Consider the following 17,679-nt stretch of genomic DNA (forward strand, 5'->3'; position numbering starts at 1 on the left):
GTAAGCATCATAGTAACTGTTTACTTCCAGTTGAGTTACATAATTTAGTAGCCTATTGTTTAAAAGGTTAATAAAATTCTTTTATTAGGTATTAGGGAGAAATTTTTTAGGTTAGGTACCAGCTAACCTAAAGGTAAGGGGATAGATTACATGATTTTTCAAGGTTTTAATATGACTGTTAATCTAGTGTTTTGAAATATATCTATTCAGGTTGCTCTCCCCTGTAAAGCAATAGGAACAATGTGATGAATATAAATATATCCTGGGCATTTTCTAGATGATAAAACATATATACATTTTTCAAGTCATGTGAGTTCAAAATCAACCTCAAAGTAATATATAAACTTCAGTGTATGGATTGTAGTGTGTTAAGATTTTGATTGTTTCATTTTGATCATTATTTTTACAATAAACTAAGAGATATAATAAATGATAACTTCTAAACCAGTAACTGCATTTATTTTTTTTAATATTTTTTAAGATTTTTTTTTATGTGGACCATTTCTAAAGTCCTTACTGAGTTTGTTACAATATTGCTTCTCTTTTACGTTTTTTTGGCCACGAGGCATGTGGGATTTTAGCGCCCCAACCAGGGATCGAACCTGCACCCCCTGCATTGGAAGGTGAAGTCTTAACCACTGGACTGCCAGGGAAGTCCCCCAATAACTGCATTTAAATGTGAGAATCTAATATCCACTTTTACTATTACATGAAAACTTCCAAAAGTAAGAGGCAGCATGGCATTAATCTAGGACAGTGTGGCATTAAACTGGACTCTAAACATCTGAAATACAGCCAGAGTTTCACTATTTACTAGATGTGTGATCTTGATCAAGTCAGTTAATCTCTCTGAGGCCCAACTTCCTCATGTAAAATAACAGCATTTACTTCATCTACTTCTTTGGACTTATGCAATTATCAAAAGAAGCAGCATATAGGAAAGTTATAAATGCTATTGTACTTCCACATCTTACTTTATATAATGTTAGTGAATGAGACTATTCTGCAATTTTCTGGAAAATTTGAGATTTCCTTGAAAATTTGGTAGACTTTTTCTGTAAAGTTGTCTTGGCCTGCTGTTTTCTTATGAGAAAAAATGTTATTTGTTCCTTCAATTATTTAATGGTTATAAATTATTCAGTTTTCTTTCTTTTTAAGACACTTTTGGTAAGCCATATTTTCCTAGGAATTTCTAAGTTTCGTTTAAATTTTCAAACTTATTGGCATAAAGTTCTTCAAGATATTCCCATAATGTTTTCAACATCTGCTATATTTTTTAATTTAATTTTAAATTATAAATTCATAGGCATTTTAAGTTTTTTGCTTTTATGCATTTTATAATGCATAATTAAATATTAAATTAATTCCAATACAAAATTTAATTTTTTGTCGCAATAATATAACATAAAATAAAGCAGTATTCTTTGTATTACACTATCTTTATTTAAATATCACTAGAATATTTGTCAGTTTACCTGGGGGTTTGGAATGAGATATTAGTCTACATATATTTCATTCTTTTCCATTGCCTGACCTTCTTGAAAGAGACTACTCAAAACAAACAAAAACAACTTCCTTCATAATGATTCTTCCTTTCTGAAAGATTCTAATGAGCAAGATGGCATATGAAGTACTACTCTTCTGCCTCCCCCCATCCCCTCATACATATTTCCTTTGTAGATATTTCAGTCAACCTGTGATTTGGGGGAAAAAAACATCCCATTAAGACCAAGTAGGATTATTTGATTATTACATACATAGAAAAGCAAGTCCAGGATATGAAGCATAACACAGGAGTCTTAAAAAAGAGAGAGAAAAGAGAAAAGACTTTATAATAGAAGCTTCTGTAAAAATATTTGATTGGATTTTATGAGCATTTAAGTACATCCTTAGTCATCACAAATATAAAAAACATATTAAATTTTAGCTGAAGTACAAGTAAGACTTGAGAAAATGGCCAATCTATATCTTGTTTTTGGATTTTACATTTTCCGGGATATGAGTACAAGAATGTAAGTCCACCTACTAAAATCCTAATTGGAAACCTGAGCCAAAATCCAAATACACAAAATTAAAGTAAAATTTTGTTAAACTGTTAAAATGAGCTCCTTTTCTTGTGATCTTTTCTTCCTGTTACCAATTTACACAGGTAGGAAAGGGCTTTGAACAAACACTGCTCTAGACCTAAAAATGCCCTGGCTTGTTCATTAATGACCTTCTAGTTTCACATGCACTGGGCCTACGAGTATCGCTATTTTCCCTAATTACTTTGCTTGATAAGAAGTGCTAAGGACAGGGACGAAATGATTTAATGTAAATCATTAGCCAAGTCTCAAGAGAGTAACTATCTAAATGACAAAATAGAGACATAATAAATTATCCATATTATAAAACCTTCAAAGTATTAACACGTAACCAAAATAGTAGTTGAACACTGGGTAACTCAAAGAACAAGGTTTCACTGTACTTAGCACATGTACTCCTCAATAACATACCTCAGGAGGTTTGAATTCTTCAATTCCACCTTCCATTTTCTGTTTAAGTGCACTGTTTACTTGCTTAGCGTTCTGAACCTTCAACAAAATAACCCAAAATATGAATTAGATCATCTACTTAGGTGAATTTTTGAGTATTCAATAAGTGAAAAGGATATATATCAACACCCTGTTAAACTGAAGTTCATGAGGATAGGACACTTATCACACTTAGTGTGTGATACAACACTCATTCAAGTAATATACACATCAACTATATACATATCTAACAGACTCATAAATGATAGTGTTTGAATATCTGTAACAATGTCTCTTACAATCCAAGATAACTGGTATATATAGGGATTAAATTCCACCAATATTTCTCATTACCATAATGCTTTGATCAAATAACAATTATTCTAATAAGAATAATAATGATGACAGTGGATAATATTTATTAGGTGTTTATTATGTTAAGCATCATTGTCGGTGCATCATATGTAATAAATCACTTAATTCTCATAACTACTCTGTGAAGTAAGTACAATCAGTTCTGTTATAACCTGACACATGCATTCTCAAAAGCCACTGTACTAGGCAAAACTGCACAATAAAAACCACAGGGCTTATGGGGAGAAGGAGCTTGGGACACAACACTCAAAAACTTCATCAGTGACACGTAAGACAGACACCTAATAAAAATGATAGCATAGTTTTTATACATTCAAATAATAAAGAAATTCACAAGCGTTACAATAAAGATGATACTTTACCTTAAAAGGTTGCTTACGTAAGTGGGTGTCAAAATAACTGCAATTTGTGAGTCATTGGGAAGTGGTTGAAGAAGGGTTATTTGAAAACAGATAAAAAGTTTTAACAGCAGATGTGGATGTGGATGGCACATAACACACAGTGAATTGAGGTAGCTGGTATACATCTGAAGTGTGTGGGCATGTACTCAGCAAGATGTAGTTTTTCCCTAACAAAAATCACATGTAAGCAAATGCAAAAGTCACATTATGTTCAAACTGTTCCCTAGTATATCAACTGTGTTGGAAAAAATTCATGTTTTCAAAACAAGCATTATAGCAGAACTGACTATTTCTATTCTAACAATTTAATGATGAGGAAGGTAAGGTACGGAGAAATTAAGAAACTCCCAAGGCTATAGAAATAGGAGGTAGAACCTGATTTTGAACCATGCCAAGTTTGAAACTACTATTCCACTAGCAATTTTGTTAATCTCTACCTAGAATATTAAGGGTTAGGATTTTTTGTTTGTTCATTTGTTTATTTTTTTTCTATTTTTTGTTTTTCCGGTATGGACAATCTGATATTTATAAAGTGATGTGCAAAATTTTTTTTCACCTGAGATCTTAAAAACAAAGCTAAAATGTATAAGTCTAGGTTGGTTCAAATGAAGTTAATTGATCAGCCATGTTAGATAGATAGAAAGAGATAAAATGTGAAGTCTCAGTTTTTAGGGATTTCATAGATTAGTGGGGAGATAAATAAATATAAAAGTATGATAAGTGCTAAAACACCTAACGTAGTCTTGGAGAGAGAAAGAAGAGAGTAAGTGTGTTTGCATGTGTTAGCAGGTGTGGATCATGGGGAAGATTAGGGAAAGTTTTCCAGAGGAGATGACACCTAAATTGAGTTTTAATGGATTAATAACAATGAAGCAGGTAGACAAGATTGTGGGGAAGAAATGTCTTCCAGGCAGAATAGCATTAGAAAGACATGACAGCCCTAAAGCAGCAGCAAGCAGTTAGGCTGGGGCCAGACCAAAGAATTTGAATCTTGCCTAAAGACTGAAGGAAACCTTAAGCAAGGGAGCAACACAACCATATTTCACTTTTATAACGATAATTCCAGTAGTAATCTGGAGAACAGAATGGGGTGAAGAAGATAGAAGTTAATGTAACAATCCGAATGAGAAACGTTGAGGACTTCGATTTAAACAGTAGAAATGAAGGGGTGGCGGTGGCTGTGGTGCACAGAGATGGGTTAAGGAATAACCTGGAAACAAAATTAAGACGTCTTTGTAAACAACTGATTGTGGAGAATTAGGGAGGGGGAGTAATCAAGGATAACTCTTTGGTCACTGGTTTGAGTAACTGAGTGTACGTGGTGCTATTCACCCAGACAGGGAACGCAAAAAGAGGAACAGATACCTTGTGGGCACGGAAGAATTCAGTCTGGACACTGCTTATGAGATGCGTCTGGGATATAAAAGTGGTAGAATTTGCAAATCCAAGAGCGCAAATCTTTACTATGTTACACATCAAACGAATATCCAAGAAAGGAACTTAAAGCTTTAAAAAAGTTCCTTTGTAAAAATCAATAGGACTTCCCTGGTGGTGCAGTGGTTGAGAATCCGCCTGCCAATGCAGGGGACACGGGTTCGAGCCCTGGTCCGGGAAGATTCCACATGCTGCGGTGCAACTAAGCCCGTGTGCCACAACTACTGAGCCTGTGCTCTAGAGCCCATGAACCACAACTACTGAGCCCACACACTGCATCTACTGAAGCCCGTGCGCTCTAGGGCCCGTGCTCCGCAACAAGAGAAGCCACCGCAGTGAGAAGCCCGCACACCGCAATGAAGAGTAGTCCCCGCTCGCTGCAACTAGAGAAAGTCTGTGTGCAGCAACGAAGACCCAACACAGCCAAAAATAATAAATTAAAAAAATAAATTAATTTAAAAAATCAATAAAAATAGTCTTAAGTGAGGTAGTAGTGAAGTAGTAGTGTTGAGGATTAAGTATGATTACAGGTGACTGAGTACATTTTATTCCTTCATTACTTAAAAAAATTCTGCGAGGGCTTCCCTGGTGGCGCAGTAGTTGAGAGTCCGCCTGCCGTTGCAGGGGACGCGGGTTCGTGCCCTGGTCCGGGAAGATCCCACATGCTGCGGAGCGGCTGGGCCCATGAGCCATGGCCGCTGGGCCTGCGCGTCCGGAGCCTGTGCTCCGCAACGGGAGAGGCCACAACAGTGAGAGGCCCGCGTACTGCAAAAAAAAAAATTCTGCGCACTTTAAAAATATCACAGGCAAAGTGTTTCAGAAGTTCTCTAAAGAGAAGGAGTGCTGTGGGTTGGAAGATGGGAGTCTTGCACACAAGTATGGTTCGACTAAAGGCAAAGCATTCAATCAAATATATACTATATATATACTTGAGAGTCCAGGGTCATATAAGTCAAAACAAAGGAATTCTAAGAAGGAAGAAGTGGTTGTCAAAAGAGATAAGAACCAAGAAGAGGGCATTAGACCTGGCAACTTGTTCATAAACAATCTTAAGATAGCTTCTTCAGTGGCAGAATTGCGATGGGATGTAGGGAAGAAATTAGATTGCGAAGCCTCTGAGAATAAGTGGTAAGAAAGCAGAGTAAGCTAATGTGATAGATATTTATTCAGGAACTTTGCTGGAGAAGAAAAGAGAAATATAAAAGCAGTTTGGGTGAGTAACCAGGGTCAAGGGATAGAGAAATTTGAATGTTTGGTATAGAGAAAAACTATCTTGGTCCGTACTACCCTGTTGCAAGGTTCTTACATTATATGTGAAATGGTATAATATTAACTCTAAGGATGCACATTGTAATATCTAAGCGAGGATGACCCTGTAAGCTAAGGATGCATATTATAATCCCTAGAGCAACTGGAAAAAAAAATACGAAGAGATAAAGCTGAAAAACATAAATATGACCATGTTATACCTCTTTTAAATCCTTCAGTGGTTTTCTAACTCATGATGAATTTTAAATTTCTTAACATGACCTTCCTATAAATTCCTGTCTAGCTCTGCTGTAACCTGCTAAAGGCAAGTGGAAATTAATGAAGAGTTTTAAGATGAGTCATCTGGATTACACCAGAATTTTAAAAGGATAACACTAATAACAATGTGTAACATAGAGCTGAAGAGAGATGGACAGCAAGGAGAAGCAACAAGACGGGGATTGTCAGATAAGAGGTGATAAGGGCCTGAACAAGGGTAGTAGGGATGAGATTAAAAATAAGGGGATTGATTTAAAGGAAATTTCAGAGATGAAACTCACATAACTTACCACTTATGTTTGTGTGTGTTGGGGGAGTGATAAAGGCAAGGGATGAGTCAAGGATGATTCAGATGTTTCAACAGACAAGGAACACAGAAAGAAATCTTTTGGGGGTTAGATGAGATGTCTAGCTCGCAGCTGGAAATGTAGCTATAGAGCTTGGGAGAAAAGCCACAGCTTGAGAAGTAGACTCAGAAGTCTCTGGCAAATAGTGTAAGGCTGGTTAATTTAGAGCAAGAAAGTACAGACTTAGAAGAGTACCTAAAACAAGAGAAACAAACAAATAAATAAAGGAAAACATGACTGAGAAAGACCGGAGACCTAATAACAACCATTAATTGAGTACCTATTATGTGCAAGGCAGTAATGTTTTAAGCACTTACCATATACTATCTTGTTTAATTCCCCCCAAGCAAAAATATTATTATCCTCATTTTGAGATGGGAAAACTGAAGTTGAGAGAAGTTAAACAAGCTCCTCTGTGGTTGCGCAGGAAGTAGACAGTGTAGCTAGGGTTAAAACTTAGGATCACTGACCCTAAAACCTAACTTAACCACTACCTGATTATGATAATGACACTTTTAAATAATATTGCTGCTACTACTACTGGTGATAATGATAATAAGGAAGAGGGTAGCCATTATTCACTGAGCATTCAAAATGTGCCAAACACTGCTGAACAATCTACATGCATTATCTCAAATAATTCCCAACAACCTGTGAGAGAAGTATGATTATTATGCCCAATTTTATAAATAAAAAAATTGAAGCTTATAGAGACTTTAGTATTTCCCAACATCACAAAGCTAACAGGTGGCAATGCTGGGATTCAAATCTAGAAAGACAGAGGCATCTTATAACTTGGAAACAAGGTAAATAAAAAAACAAAACTTATGTAAATGGGTGGCTGAGAAAATCTGCAAAAAAACTTGAGTTTACTGAGATAAAAGTATATAAGCAAAATAGATAGAAGCATCGAAAATATGATTTTTATAAAATACCTGACGTTTTAAAGAGATCAACTCCATGTCCAGTTGCCTCAGGATGGTGTTGGCTGCATTGGGGCTACAGGAAACAGCTACCACATCTTCCTGGGTTAAATACATGCCCTTAGGTGGACGGCACTTAGAACGCTGAGAATGATGGCGGTGTTGTAAACTCTGATATTCTCTCCTCCCAAGTCCAATCTTGCTAGTTTGGACAGGTTGGTCAGTATTACCCTGGAAGAATAAAGACAGAATAATAGGTCATTTGGTTTTTACAAATGTATAAACTGAAAACAGTCTATTACTAGTAGAAGTGTCTGTTACACTAAGTACACCTACAAAATACTTCTAACCGATTATATTACATACGAGTCCAAATTCACACACACACAACAACTCATCAATTAAGAGGAAATGAGCATATACCATAACGTATCTTTGATTAATCCACTCAATAAAATGTTTGGTTTCTATGCCCAGAGGACTATGAACAAATGAAAAAGTAAGGTGGACTCTAAACTATTTCTGTTTGCTTCAAGATTTCAAGATGGGATATATTTTCCCTCAGCAATAAAGGGGAGGGGGAAGCTATAACTTATTAAGTGCAAAGTTTTAAAGAAAGTAAAAAAAAGGGGCAAATTAGGAATCATGACAAGTGGCAAATTAGACAACTGGTAAAAAAGAGGTAACATCTCATTCTCACTTTAGCACTGGTGAAAGAGAACTATGCCTTCTAAAAATTAAAAAGGGCACAGGGTTATTTTAATCCTAACAACATTTCTAGACTCCAAGTCTATTTAACTGTGAATAAAATAAAGTTCAAATCTGCATTTTGGAAGAGGTTAGGAAAGTTCTAACAATGATCACCATGAACTCTTAAGGAGGGTTTCATTATTACTTGCAATATTCTTAAAGTGTGATGTAAAAATACAATGTTATTCTGTGCTTCTGAGACAGGAATCCATTAGAAACTTGTGTCCATTAGGCTGAAGGCTATTTCACTGAATAGACTTAATAATCCAATTCTTTAGAAAAGAAACTCCAAAAAAAGTCACAAAATAATTGTATAGTGAAGTATAATCCACCTTGTTGCTTAAAATGCAACTCAAAGCAACACATGGCAGATTTGATGTTCAGGGAAACTCCTCCCAGTATAGCACTTCTAAAATTGCTAGATCAAGTATTTTTTTTTAAAAATAAATTTATTTATTTTTGGCTGCATTGGGTTTTTGTTGTGTGCGGGCTTTCTCTAGTTGCGGTGAATGGGGGCTACTCTTTGTTGTGGTGCATGGGCTTCTCATTGTGGTGGCTTCTCTTGTTACGGAGCACGGGCTCTAGGCATGAGGGCTTCAGTAGTTGTGGTGCACAGGCTCAGTACTTATGGCTCATGGGCTCTAGAGTGCAGGCGCAGCAGTTGTGGCGCATGGGCTTAGTTGCTCCGTGGCATGTGGGATCTTCCTGGACCAGGGCTCGAACCCGTGTCCCCTGCATTGGCAGGTGGATATTTAACCACCGTGCCACTAGGGAAGTCCCTAGATCAAACATATTTTTTAAATCTTTTAAATTAATTTCTGAGCTGGCAGAGAGGTGAGGAAGTCCCTCAGAGACCAGAAATGATGAGAAAGCAGGAAACCAGAGGGATAAGCAAGGATGCAGGAGCTGACATTTGCCTAGGCTTCAGTGGACAACAGGTGCAGGGCACAGGAGATAAAGCCAGAACTCTGGAAGGGGACTCCATCATTGTGCAAAGTAGGAAAAGTGCCCCTGCCCTGCAGAGGGAGAAGATGATTAAAGAAAGTCATGCCTACTTCATCTTTGGCCGAAAGGAAAGGAAAGAAACCAAAAAGTCTTCCCTAAGAATCCCTAACCACAGGCCTATATTCAGGCAGGTTTGGGGACTAAATTTACAGGAATGTCTGGCCTGAAAAACCCCAAGTCAAAAATGTACTCTGAAGTGTCTCAGGTTGGTAGGGCCTTCAGACAGCTAGCAGAAGTAAAGGCAAACTATCCTCAGAAGAATGCACTGTAAAACCAGGTCTCAAAAATTTTCAACAAATATGTTCCAAGGAAAATGAGCTCACAACCACAAAGTGCCAAACAAGCCTCATGAGTGAAACACAGCAGAAAGCAAACAATAGAATTATATCTGCAAAGATGACAAATATTACAATTACTAGGTAAAGAGAATACAATAAGTGTGTTATATGTGTACAAAGAAATAAAAGAACTGAAAATATGGAATATTCTTATAAGAAATGAGTCTATCAAAACTGACCAAGCAGATATGCAAAAGAACCAAATAGAACACCTAGAAATAAAAAATATTATAAATAAGATTAGAAACTCAATGGATGGGTTACTTAGCCGATCAGACAGAGCTCAAAAGAAAATTAGTGACTTCAAAAGCACATATGAGAAAAATGCCCAAAACATAGTACAGAAGTATGGAAAGACAAAAGGATGGAAAATATGAGTGGTTAAGAGACACGTGAAAAGTCCATTACATTTCTAAAAGAATTCCCAAAAGAAAGAATAGAGAGAATGAGGGAGAATCTATATTCAAAGAGACAACAAATGAGAATTTTACAGAACTTAAGACAGGATTCAGAAAGTACAAATGAATCCGAAGCAAGTTTAAAAAAAGAAATCCATACCCAGATACGTTAAAATGAAACGACAGAACACTAAAGACAAAGAAGAGATCATAAAAGCAGACAAAGAGAAAAGCTAAATTACCTCCAAAGGAATGGTAACTAGCCTGACAGCCGACTTCTCTAAAGCAATGACAGAAATCAGAAAGCAGTAGAATAATATCTTCAAATAATATCCATCAACCTAGGAGTCTAACCCCAGCAAAACTAAGTGTTCAAGAACAAGGAAGGACATTTTGGACATTCCAAAACTGACTGTGTTTATAATCAATAGACTCACTAAATTAACCTGTAAAAGATACACTTTAGAAAAAAGAAAAATTATTTTCAAAGAAAGTTCTAAGATTCAAGAAAGAATGATAAGCAAAATTAATTTCAAGCATGTGAGTAAATCTAAACTAACCCCGACTATGTGTTTAATATGAGATACTTTAAAAAATAAGATGTAACTAAAACTTGGCAAAAATAGCATATAAATCAAGAGGATAGTGGTTGAAGTCAAAGCAGCCTAAGGGTCTTATATTAATTAGAATCCCATTAAAAACACCAATATTAGGCTTTAAGTTAAATATGCAGAATAAAATTTCCAGAATACACAGTAAGAATAGAAATATAGAAACATTCCAAACTAGTAGACAGTTAAAAAAAAAATCAAACAAGAGATGGATTCTTAATCCAAAAAGAAGGCCATAAAGGAGGGGAAAGAAAACCAGAAAAAGCAAGCCAAATAGAAGGTAAAAATAAGAAAGAACAAAAATACAAATATCAATGATCATGACTGGTATATAGGAGCTAAACTCTCTAGATAAAATATAAAACCCAACCTATATGCTCCTGTAAGACACATACTTAAAATGTGAGGACACAGAAATGTTGAAAATAAGCAATAAAGATATACCAGGCAGGGCTTCCCTGGTGGCGCAGTGGTTGGGAGGCCGCCTGCCGATGCAGGGGACACGGGTTCGTGCCCCGGTCCTGGAGGATCCCACATACAGCGGAGCGGCTGGGCCCGTGAGCCATGGCCGCTGAGCCTGTGCCTCCGGAGCCTGTGCTCCGCAACGGGAGAGGCCGCAACAGTGAGAGGCCCGTGTACCACAAAAAAAAAAAAAAAAAGATATACCAGGCAAACACTTAACAAAAGAAAGGTGATAGAGTTATATCAGACAAAATAATCTTGAAAAGTAGAAGACATCAAAAGAGATGAAAGGGTCATTACATATTGATAAAAGGTTCAATTCAACAAGATAAAACAATTTCTATACACCTAATAACAATAGCTTCAAAATATAAAAAGTATTATTTCTCAATAATCCATCAGATAAGCACATAAACACCAACTGAAACAACCCTAGCAAGTAGGCAAGCAGTAACAGAATATTGATTTCAAGCATATAACTGACAAGCTTCAATTAAGACATAAAAAGCCGGTAACCAATAATTAGAGTATGTATTACTCTCAAGCACACATGGAAAAACATTTATGAAAATTCGACATTCTAGACTTGGAGGTTTTAAAACATATCCTCAAATTCCTCAACATTCCAACCACTGAGAAGTGGGACTCTCTCCCATTCTCCTTGATTCTGGACCAACTTTAGTAACTCACTTAAAACCAACAGAATGCAGTAGATTTGGGGATGATTACTTCGGAGGCAACCAGCCATGGTCAGAAACCAAATTACTAAGGGACCACCAGGCTAGAGAGGAATGCTAGCTAACAGCTAGTATATCAACTACCAGTCATGCGAGCAAGTCAAAAACCTTTAATAACATCCTACTTGATGTTGAAACGTAAAAATCATTCTCTCTAAAGTCAGGAATAAGATAAAAATATTTGCTATCATAACTTCATTCAACATTATACTGGTGATTCTAACCAGTTCAGTAAGGGAAGAAATAAAAGGTATTATAAGGACTGAAAAGAAATAAAACTGCTGTTATTTTCAGATAATATAAACCTCTATATAGGAAATGCAAACTAATCTACAAACAATTAAAGATTTCATTTCTCTCCAGTTTATATGTAGATTCAACGGAACATCAAGTAGCACTTTCCTACTTTGAAGTTTGAGAGCAAAAGTCCAAAAATAGCCAAGGACTTTCACCTTTAGAAGCCCTACCAAGTAATGGGACTCATCCTAGCAGCTATCAAGACTTATAAAGTTATAGTAATCAAGACATTGTGTGACTGACAAGGGATATATAACTGACAAGAGAAGCAGACTAGAGAGCCATACATATATAGAAACCTCATCTATGATGAAGCTGACATGGCAGACCAGTTGAAAGAAATGAACTCGCTTCCATATTGGAAAACAAATAAATAAAAACGGGTCTCTATCTCACAACATAAACAAAACCTAATTACTGAAAGATCAAGGACTTAAGTGTAAAAAACAAAACTTTAAAACTTAAAAATTTTATACATTGTCTTTAAGAAAAAGACAAAACCAAACCAATAGATAAAAAACAAACACAAATAAGCATTAAAAAAAGACACAATAATAGACAAAGGATGGAAAAATAATTGGCCTTATTAGTAATCTCATGAATGAATTGAGAACACAATGAGATACCATTTCAGGTCATCAGATTTCTAACATCTTGAAAGTCTTACCACATAAAGTATTGGCAAGGAACTGGATAATGAGTACTCTCATAGCCCAACAGAAGTACATCAAATGTAGAAAATGATTTGCCATTACCTAGGAAAGTTAAACATGGTTATACCCTAAAATACAGTAATTCCACTCCAAACAATCCTAGGGCATTATTACTCACTAAGTCACTGCTGGCATTTTGGTGGAACAATCTGTGCTGTGCATTTCAGGAGAGCTGGCATCCCTTTCCCAATATATGCCAGTGGTGCCCATCAACCAAAAACACGTCCATAATTTTTAAATGCCCTTTATGTGAGTAATACTAAACCTAGCTGAGAACCACTGTCCCAAAGGAACTCTTATATATATGTATCCAGGGTATGTTCTTATCAGTATTGTTCATAATAATAAAAAGCTAGAAATGATGTCCATTAATTAGAGAGTGGTTAAGTTGTAGCATATGCATACAAGGGAACACTGTAATACAGCAATGAAAATGAACTGCAAAAACATGTTGGACAGCAACAAAAAAATGCGGGTAGCTGAACACATACAATATAATTCCATTTAAATCAAGTCTGAAATGTACAAAACTAAATGTGAGTTGCTCAGAGATACATAACTTTGTGATAAAACTATAAAAAAGGGAGTGAATAATTGATAAATTTCAGGATAGATGTTCCCACTGGAAAGAAGGGAGGGGTGCAATAAAGAAAACATACACAAAGGACTTCTGTTTCTTGAGCTCAGTCATGGACACACTGGTGTTTGTTTTATTATTATTCTTTAAATTGTACATAGTCTATGGTATGTATAGTTCATAATTTTTAAAAGTTAAAAATAAAAACCTTTCCATATAATGTGTCAACAACATGCAGAAGCAGCTATAAAGATGTGTGTTAAAGGCAATGATATAGTATCATTCCCTGAGTGGTGTCCCTATCATCTGTGAAAGAACAGAGAAATGAATGAAGCTGCTGACAAACAGTACGAGCCTCGGACCACAACCTTGCAGTATGTTTTTAACACTTTTTAACTTTTACTCCCCTCACTACATTTGCTAACAGGATGAGATCACAGGCCAACAAAAGACCAAATGTGTAAGTACCATCTCGCATAGTTGGAAAAAACAGTATTCCACATACATACATTTCCTACATAACTAAACCCAAATCCCTAATCTCTCATATTTGTACAGTAATTAAGAATTCATAACATATATTCTCATCTGTTAAAATAAATTTGACTGAAAGCCTACTATCTACCAGGCCCTGTAGTTAAGACACAATTCTTGCTCTTTAAGGGCTTACCACCCAGGGATAGGTAAGCAGGTGAGGGGAAACCAGATGTAAACAAGTACCACTTAGCTCAATGAGTGCTGCAACGGATTTAAAGAAAACTGAGGAGGTGGTCAATTCAACATAAGGCACAGGAGAGTTCATAGACAAGCTACATGTTGCAGAGTTATGAGGAATTTGCCTGGCAGATTTGAGAAGAAAGGGAATTCTAGAAAAAAAATGGACCAACAAGGAACAAAGGCTGGGGGAACTAAAACACTTACCTGAAACTCTCTTAGGAATGTGAAATAAGTGGGGTGGGGCAGGGAATGCCTAACTAGAAAGACTGTTTTATCCTATGGACAAAGCCATGGAAGGGTTGCAAACAGTAAATTTGGTTTTAAAAAGATTGCTTTGGCAGCAGGGTGAAGAATGGACTTGGAAGGTGTGGTGCAGAGTCTGGAGGCATGGAGATAAGGTAAATTAAGATAAGATAGAAAATGTCAGTAATTCAGAGAAGAGATGAGAACCTAAAAATAAGGCAGTCACCTAGAAGACCAAAGAGAAAAGAACAAAATTTACAGTTATTTGAGAGAGAGAATTAAAAATGGTAATGACAATATGAACAGAGTAATTGAGAAAAAGAAGTCACTAAAACTGAGACACAATGGTTAAAAAGGTAGACAGGAATCAGAGAATCGTGTTAGAAAACTCAAAAAGAGATTTTCAGAAGAAGGGAGGGGTCAATAACTTGAAATAATACAGGAAGCACAAGGAGAGTACACTGAGAAACCAGTCCTTGGATGTGGCAGTTAGCAGGTCACTGCTGGCCTATCAGCAGTTTCAGAGAAGTAAAGGGACAGAAGTCTGACTGAAGCAAACTCAAGTGAAGCCATGCTAAGGAGGATAATTCTTTCTAGACTGGTTGGGAGATAGTCATGCTTTTAAACGAAAGACTGGAGCTTACTTCTGGGCTGCAATGAAAAGGTTGAAAGTATGACAAACAGAAGGTCCTAGAGGCAATATGAGGGGATAAGATAGGTCAAACAAGCAGTGAAATTATACAGAACAAGGGGAGGGGCCTACCTTGAGAGAGAGGCATTCAGCTCAGACTGTTCATTCAGTAATTTCATATTACTGGATTTGTGACATTTTAAAATATCTGATCCTATCAAGTACCAGCAAGGAAGTGGACAATGAGTACTATGTGAAGTGCTAGGGGATACCAGATGTTCCAGTGTTACTGAGGCCCTGACTTCAAAGAGTTCACAGCTTAGTGGGCAAAAGTGGGCAAAAGACAATAATTTTAATATAACATCCTAAGTGTAAATATACTCAGATAAAAAGGCTAGTATGGTAGCACAGAGGTTAGGGGAAGGGCTGGAATTTAAGGGTGTTCCTGCTTGATATTTTCTCCATGAAGTAGAAAGTGAAGTTATCTGCTAAGTTTTTTTAGGGGAGTGGAGAGGTGGTAGGTGATGTGTAGCAAAGGATGAATGTTCAAACAGTTGCTTACATAATAAATTTTATTCAAGATTTATTATGTACTGGGTACTGTAATACGTACTTTTATACATATTACCTCTTTGATTGTCAGAACCTTTTAATTTTACCAATGGAAAAAACTGAAAATTACAGGTTGAAAAAAACTGAGAGGTGCTAAGGGCTACACTGAGATTGGAAACTACTTTTTGTAAGTAGCAACAATGTACGTGATCCTGCAATTTTCTCCTGCTACACCAGACCAAGAATAGCAATTGATCCAGCATTGTGGGTTTATAGGGTTAGAGAAGGAATAGCAGAAGGGTGAGAGAAATGGGGAGTCAAAGATACTGGGAAGAGAGCAACTTAAGTAATTGGTCATTTGGTCTATGGTTTAGGGAAACAAGGAGACTTGGAAAAGAAATGAAGGAATCTAGGAACTTGAGAACATTTAGCAGTAGTAAGAAAATCAGTAAAATATCAAGTTAAGGGTAGGATTTATTAAATTTCATTGATGAAAGATGACAAGGGCCAGAATGGGCCATGGCATTGAGTTCCTTAAGAGGAGGAATGGGAGTCATATTGGATGAAGTCACATTCTCCAATTTTCAATGTTATTTTCACTATTCCACAGCTGCCAATACATCACAAGCCTTTACTCATCAACATTTGGTCTATTTTTTTACAATTATGCAATTCCTTGCCTTAATAATTAATGAGCATGCGTATCAATTTAAAACTTTTCTTTTTAATGATTTTAAGTCATCGTTATTATCATTAAATTGAGGAATATGAGTGCTCTTCTAGTTGGGGATTCTTCCATCTCTTCCTTTGATGCAGCTTTCAATTTTCACTGCTGTCAGTATACCTGGTACTAATTAATAATTTGTTATAACATGGAATAAACTAAATGTTTTCCAAGAATATTCTACACCTAATTGTATTATAATTGTATTATCTGAGGGTGGTTCTACTTCTTTTCTATGGATTAAAGAATAGGCATCGGGCTTCCCTAGTGGCGCAGTGGTTGAGAGTCCGCCTGCCGATGCAGGGGACACGGGTTCATGACCCGGTCCGGGAGGATCCCACATGCCGCGGAGCGGCTGGGCCCGTGAGCCATGGCCGCTGAGCCTGCGCGAAGAATAGGCATCGTGGGGAGTTCCCAGGTGGCTTGGTGGTTAGGATTCCGGGTTTTCACTGCTGTGGCTTGGGTTCAATCCCTCGTCGGGGAAGTAAGATACCACAAGCTACTTGGGGCAGCCAGAAATAAAAAATTTAAAAAAAATAAAAAAAATAAAAGAATAGGCATGGGGACTTCCCCGGTGGCACAGTGGTTAAGAATCCGTCTGCCGATGCAGGGGACATGGGTTCGAGCCCTGGTCCTGGAAGATCCCACATGCCACAGAGCAACTAAGCCCGTGCACCACAACTACTGAGCCTGTGCTCTACAGCCCTCGAGCCACAACTACTGAAGCCCGTAAGCCTAGAGCCCGTGCTCTGCAACAAGAGAAGCCACTGCGATGAGAAGCCCACACACCGCAACAAAGAGGAGCCCCTGCTCACCGCAACTAGAGAAAGCCTGCGTGCAGCAACAAAGACCCAATGCAGCCATAAATAAATAAATAAATACATTTATTAAAAAAAAAAAAAGAGTAGACATCGTGGCAGGGCTTTTATACTTCGGAGTGGATGAGATAACCCCAAAATTACTTAACTCATTGGCTAATTGGAGTTCTAGATGTTATCGTTTTTCCAAAAACCTCCAATTAACATTGAAATTTACTACCTTTTAACCCATTATATAAAAATGTTTTTCTTAATATGAAGTACTATTCGTTTTTTGGAGTGGATTTGTAGAACAATTATAAGCACCCTAATGATTATCATTACCTCTTTCTTGGCTTCTTTTTTAGGATCATAATCACTATCATTTCCATCCATTGGGTGTGTTTCTTCCACATCATCATCACTGAAAAAAAAACAAAGATTAATAAACTTAATTCACTTCCTTTTATTGTGTTCCAGTGCTCTCATCAAACTGCAACATACCTGGCTAATAATTTTACTAAATATTCCCCAGGAGTTGTCCTTGGGAAGATGAGCTTTTATAGTTTAGATTTCTGTAGTGTTTAGAAACATTTACCCTTTTAGG

General features: G+C 36.8%; 1 protein-coding gene across 3 annotated transcripts in view; it reads right to left on the reverse strand.

Moving 5' to 3' along the window:
- Nucleotides 1-17,679, reverse strand: part of RCOR3 (REST corepressor 3) — a 48,605-nt gene that overhangs the window by 15,740 nt on the left and 15,186 nt on the right. For all 3 annotated transcript variants that reach the window (XM_065880012.1, XM_065880011.1, XM_065880014.1), the window contains exons 7-9: nucleotides 17,418-17,496; nucleotides 7,533-7,751; nucleotides 2,496-2,573 (exon numbers count right to left, since the gene is read on the reverse strand). In XM_065880012.1, coding sequence (XP_065736084.1) covers nucleotides 2,496-2,573; nucleotides 7,533-7,751; nucleotides 17,418-17,496 — 376 coding nt within the window. The remainder of the gene's footprint in view (nucleotides 1-2,495; nucleotides 2,574-7,532; nucleotides 7,752-17,417; nucleotides 17,497-17,679) is intronic.

Source organism: Phocoena phocoena, chromosome 1 (assembly GCF_963924675.1).
Source record: "Phocoena phocoena chromosome 1, mPhoPho1.1, whole genome shotgun sequence".
NCBI lineage: Eukaryota > Metazoa > Chordata > Mammalia > Artiodactyla > Phocoenidae > Phocoena > Phocoena phocoena.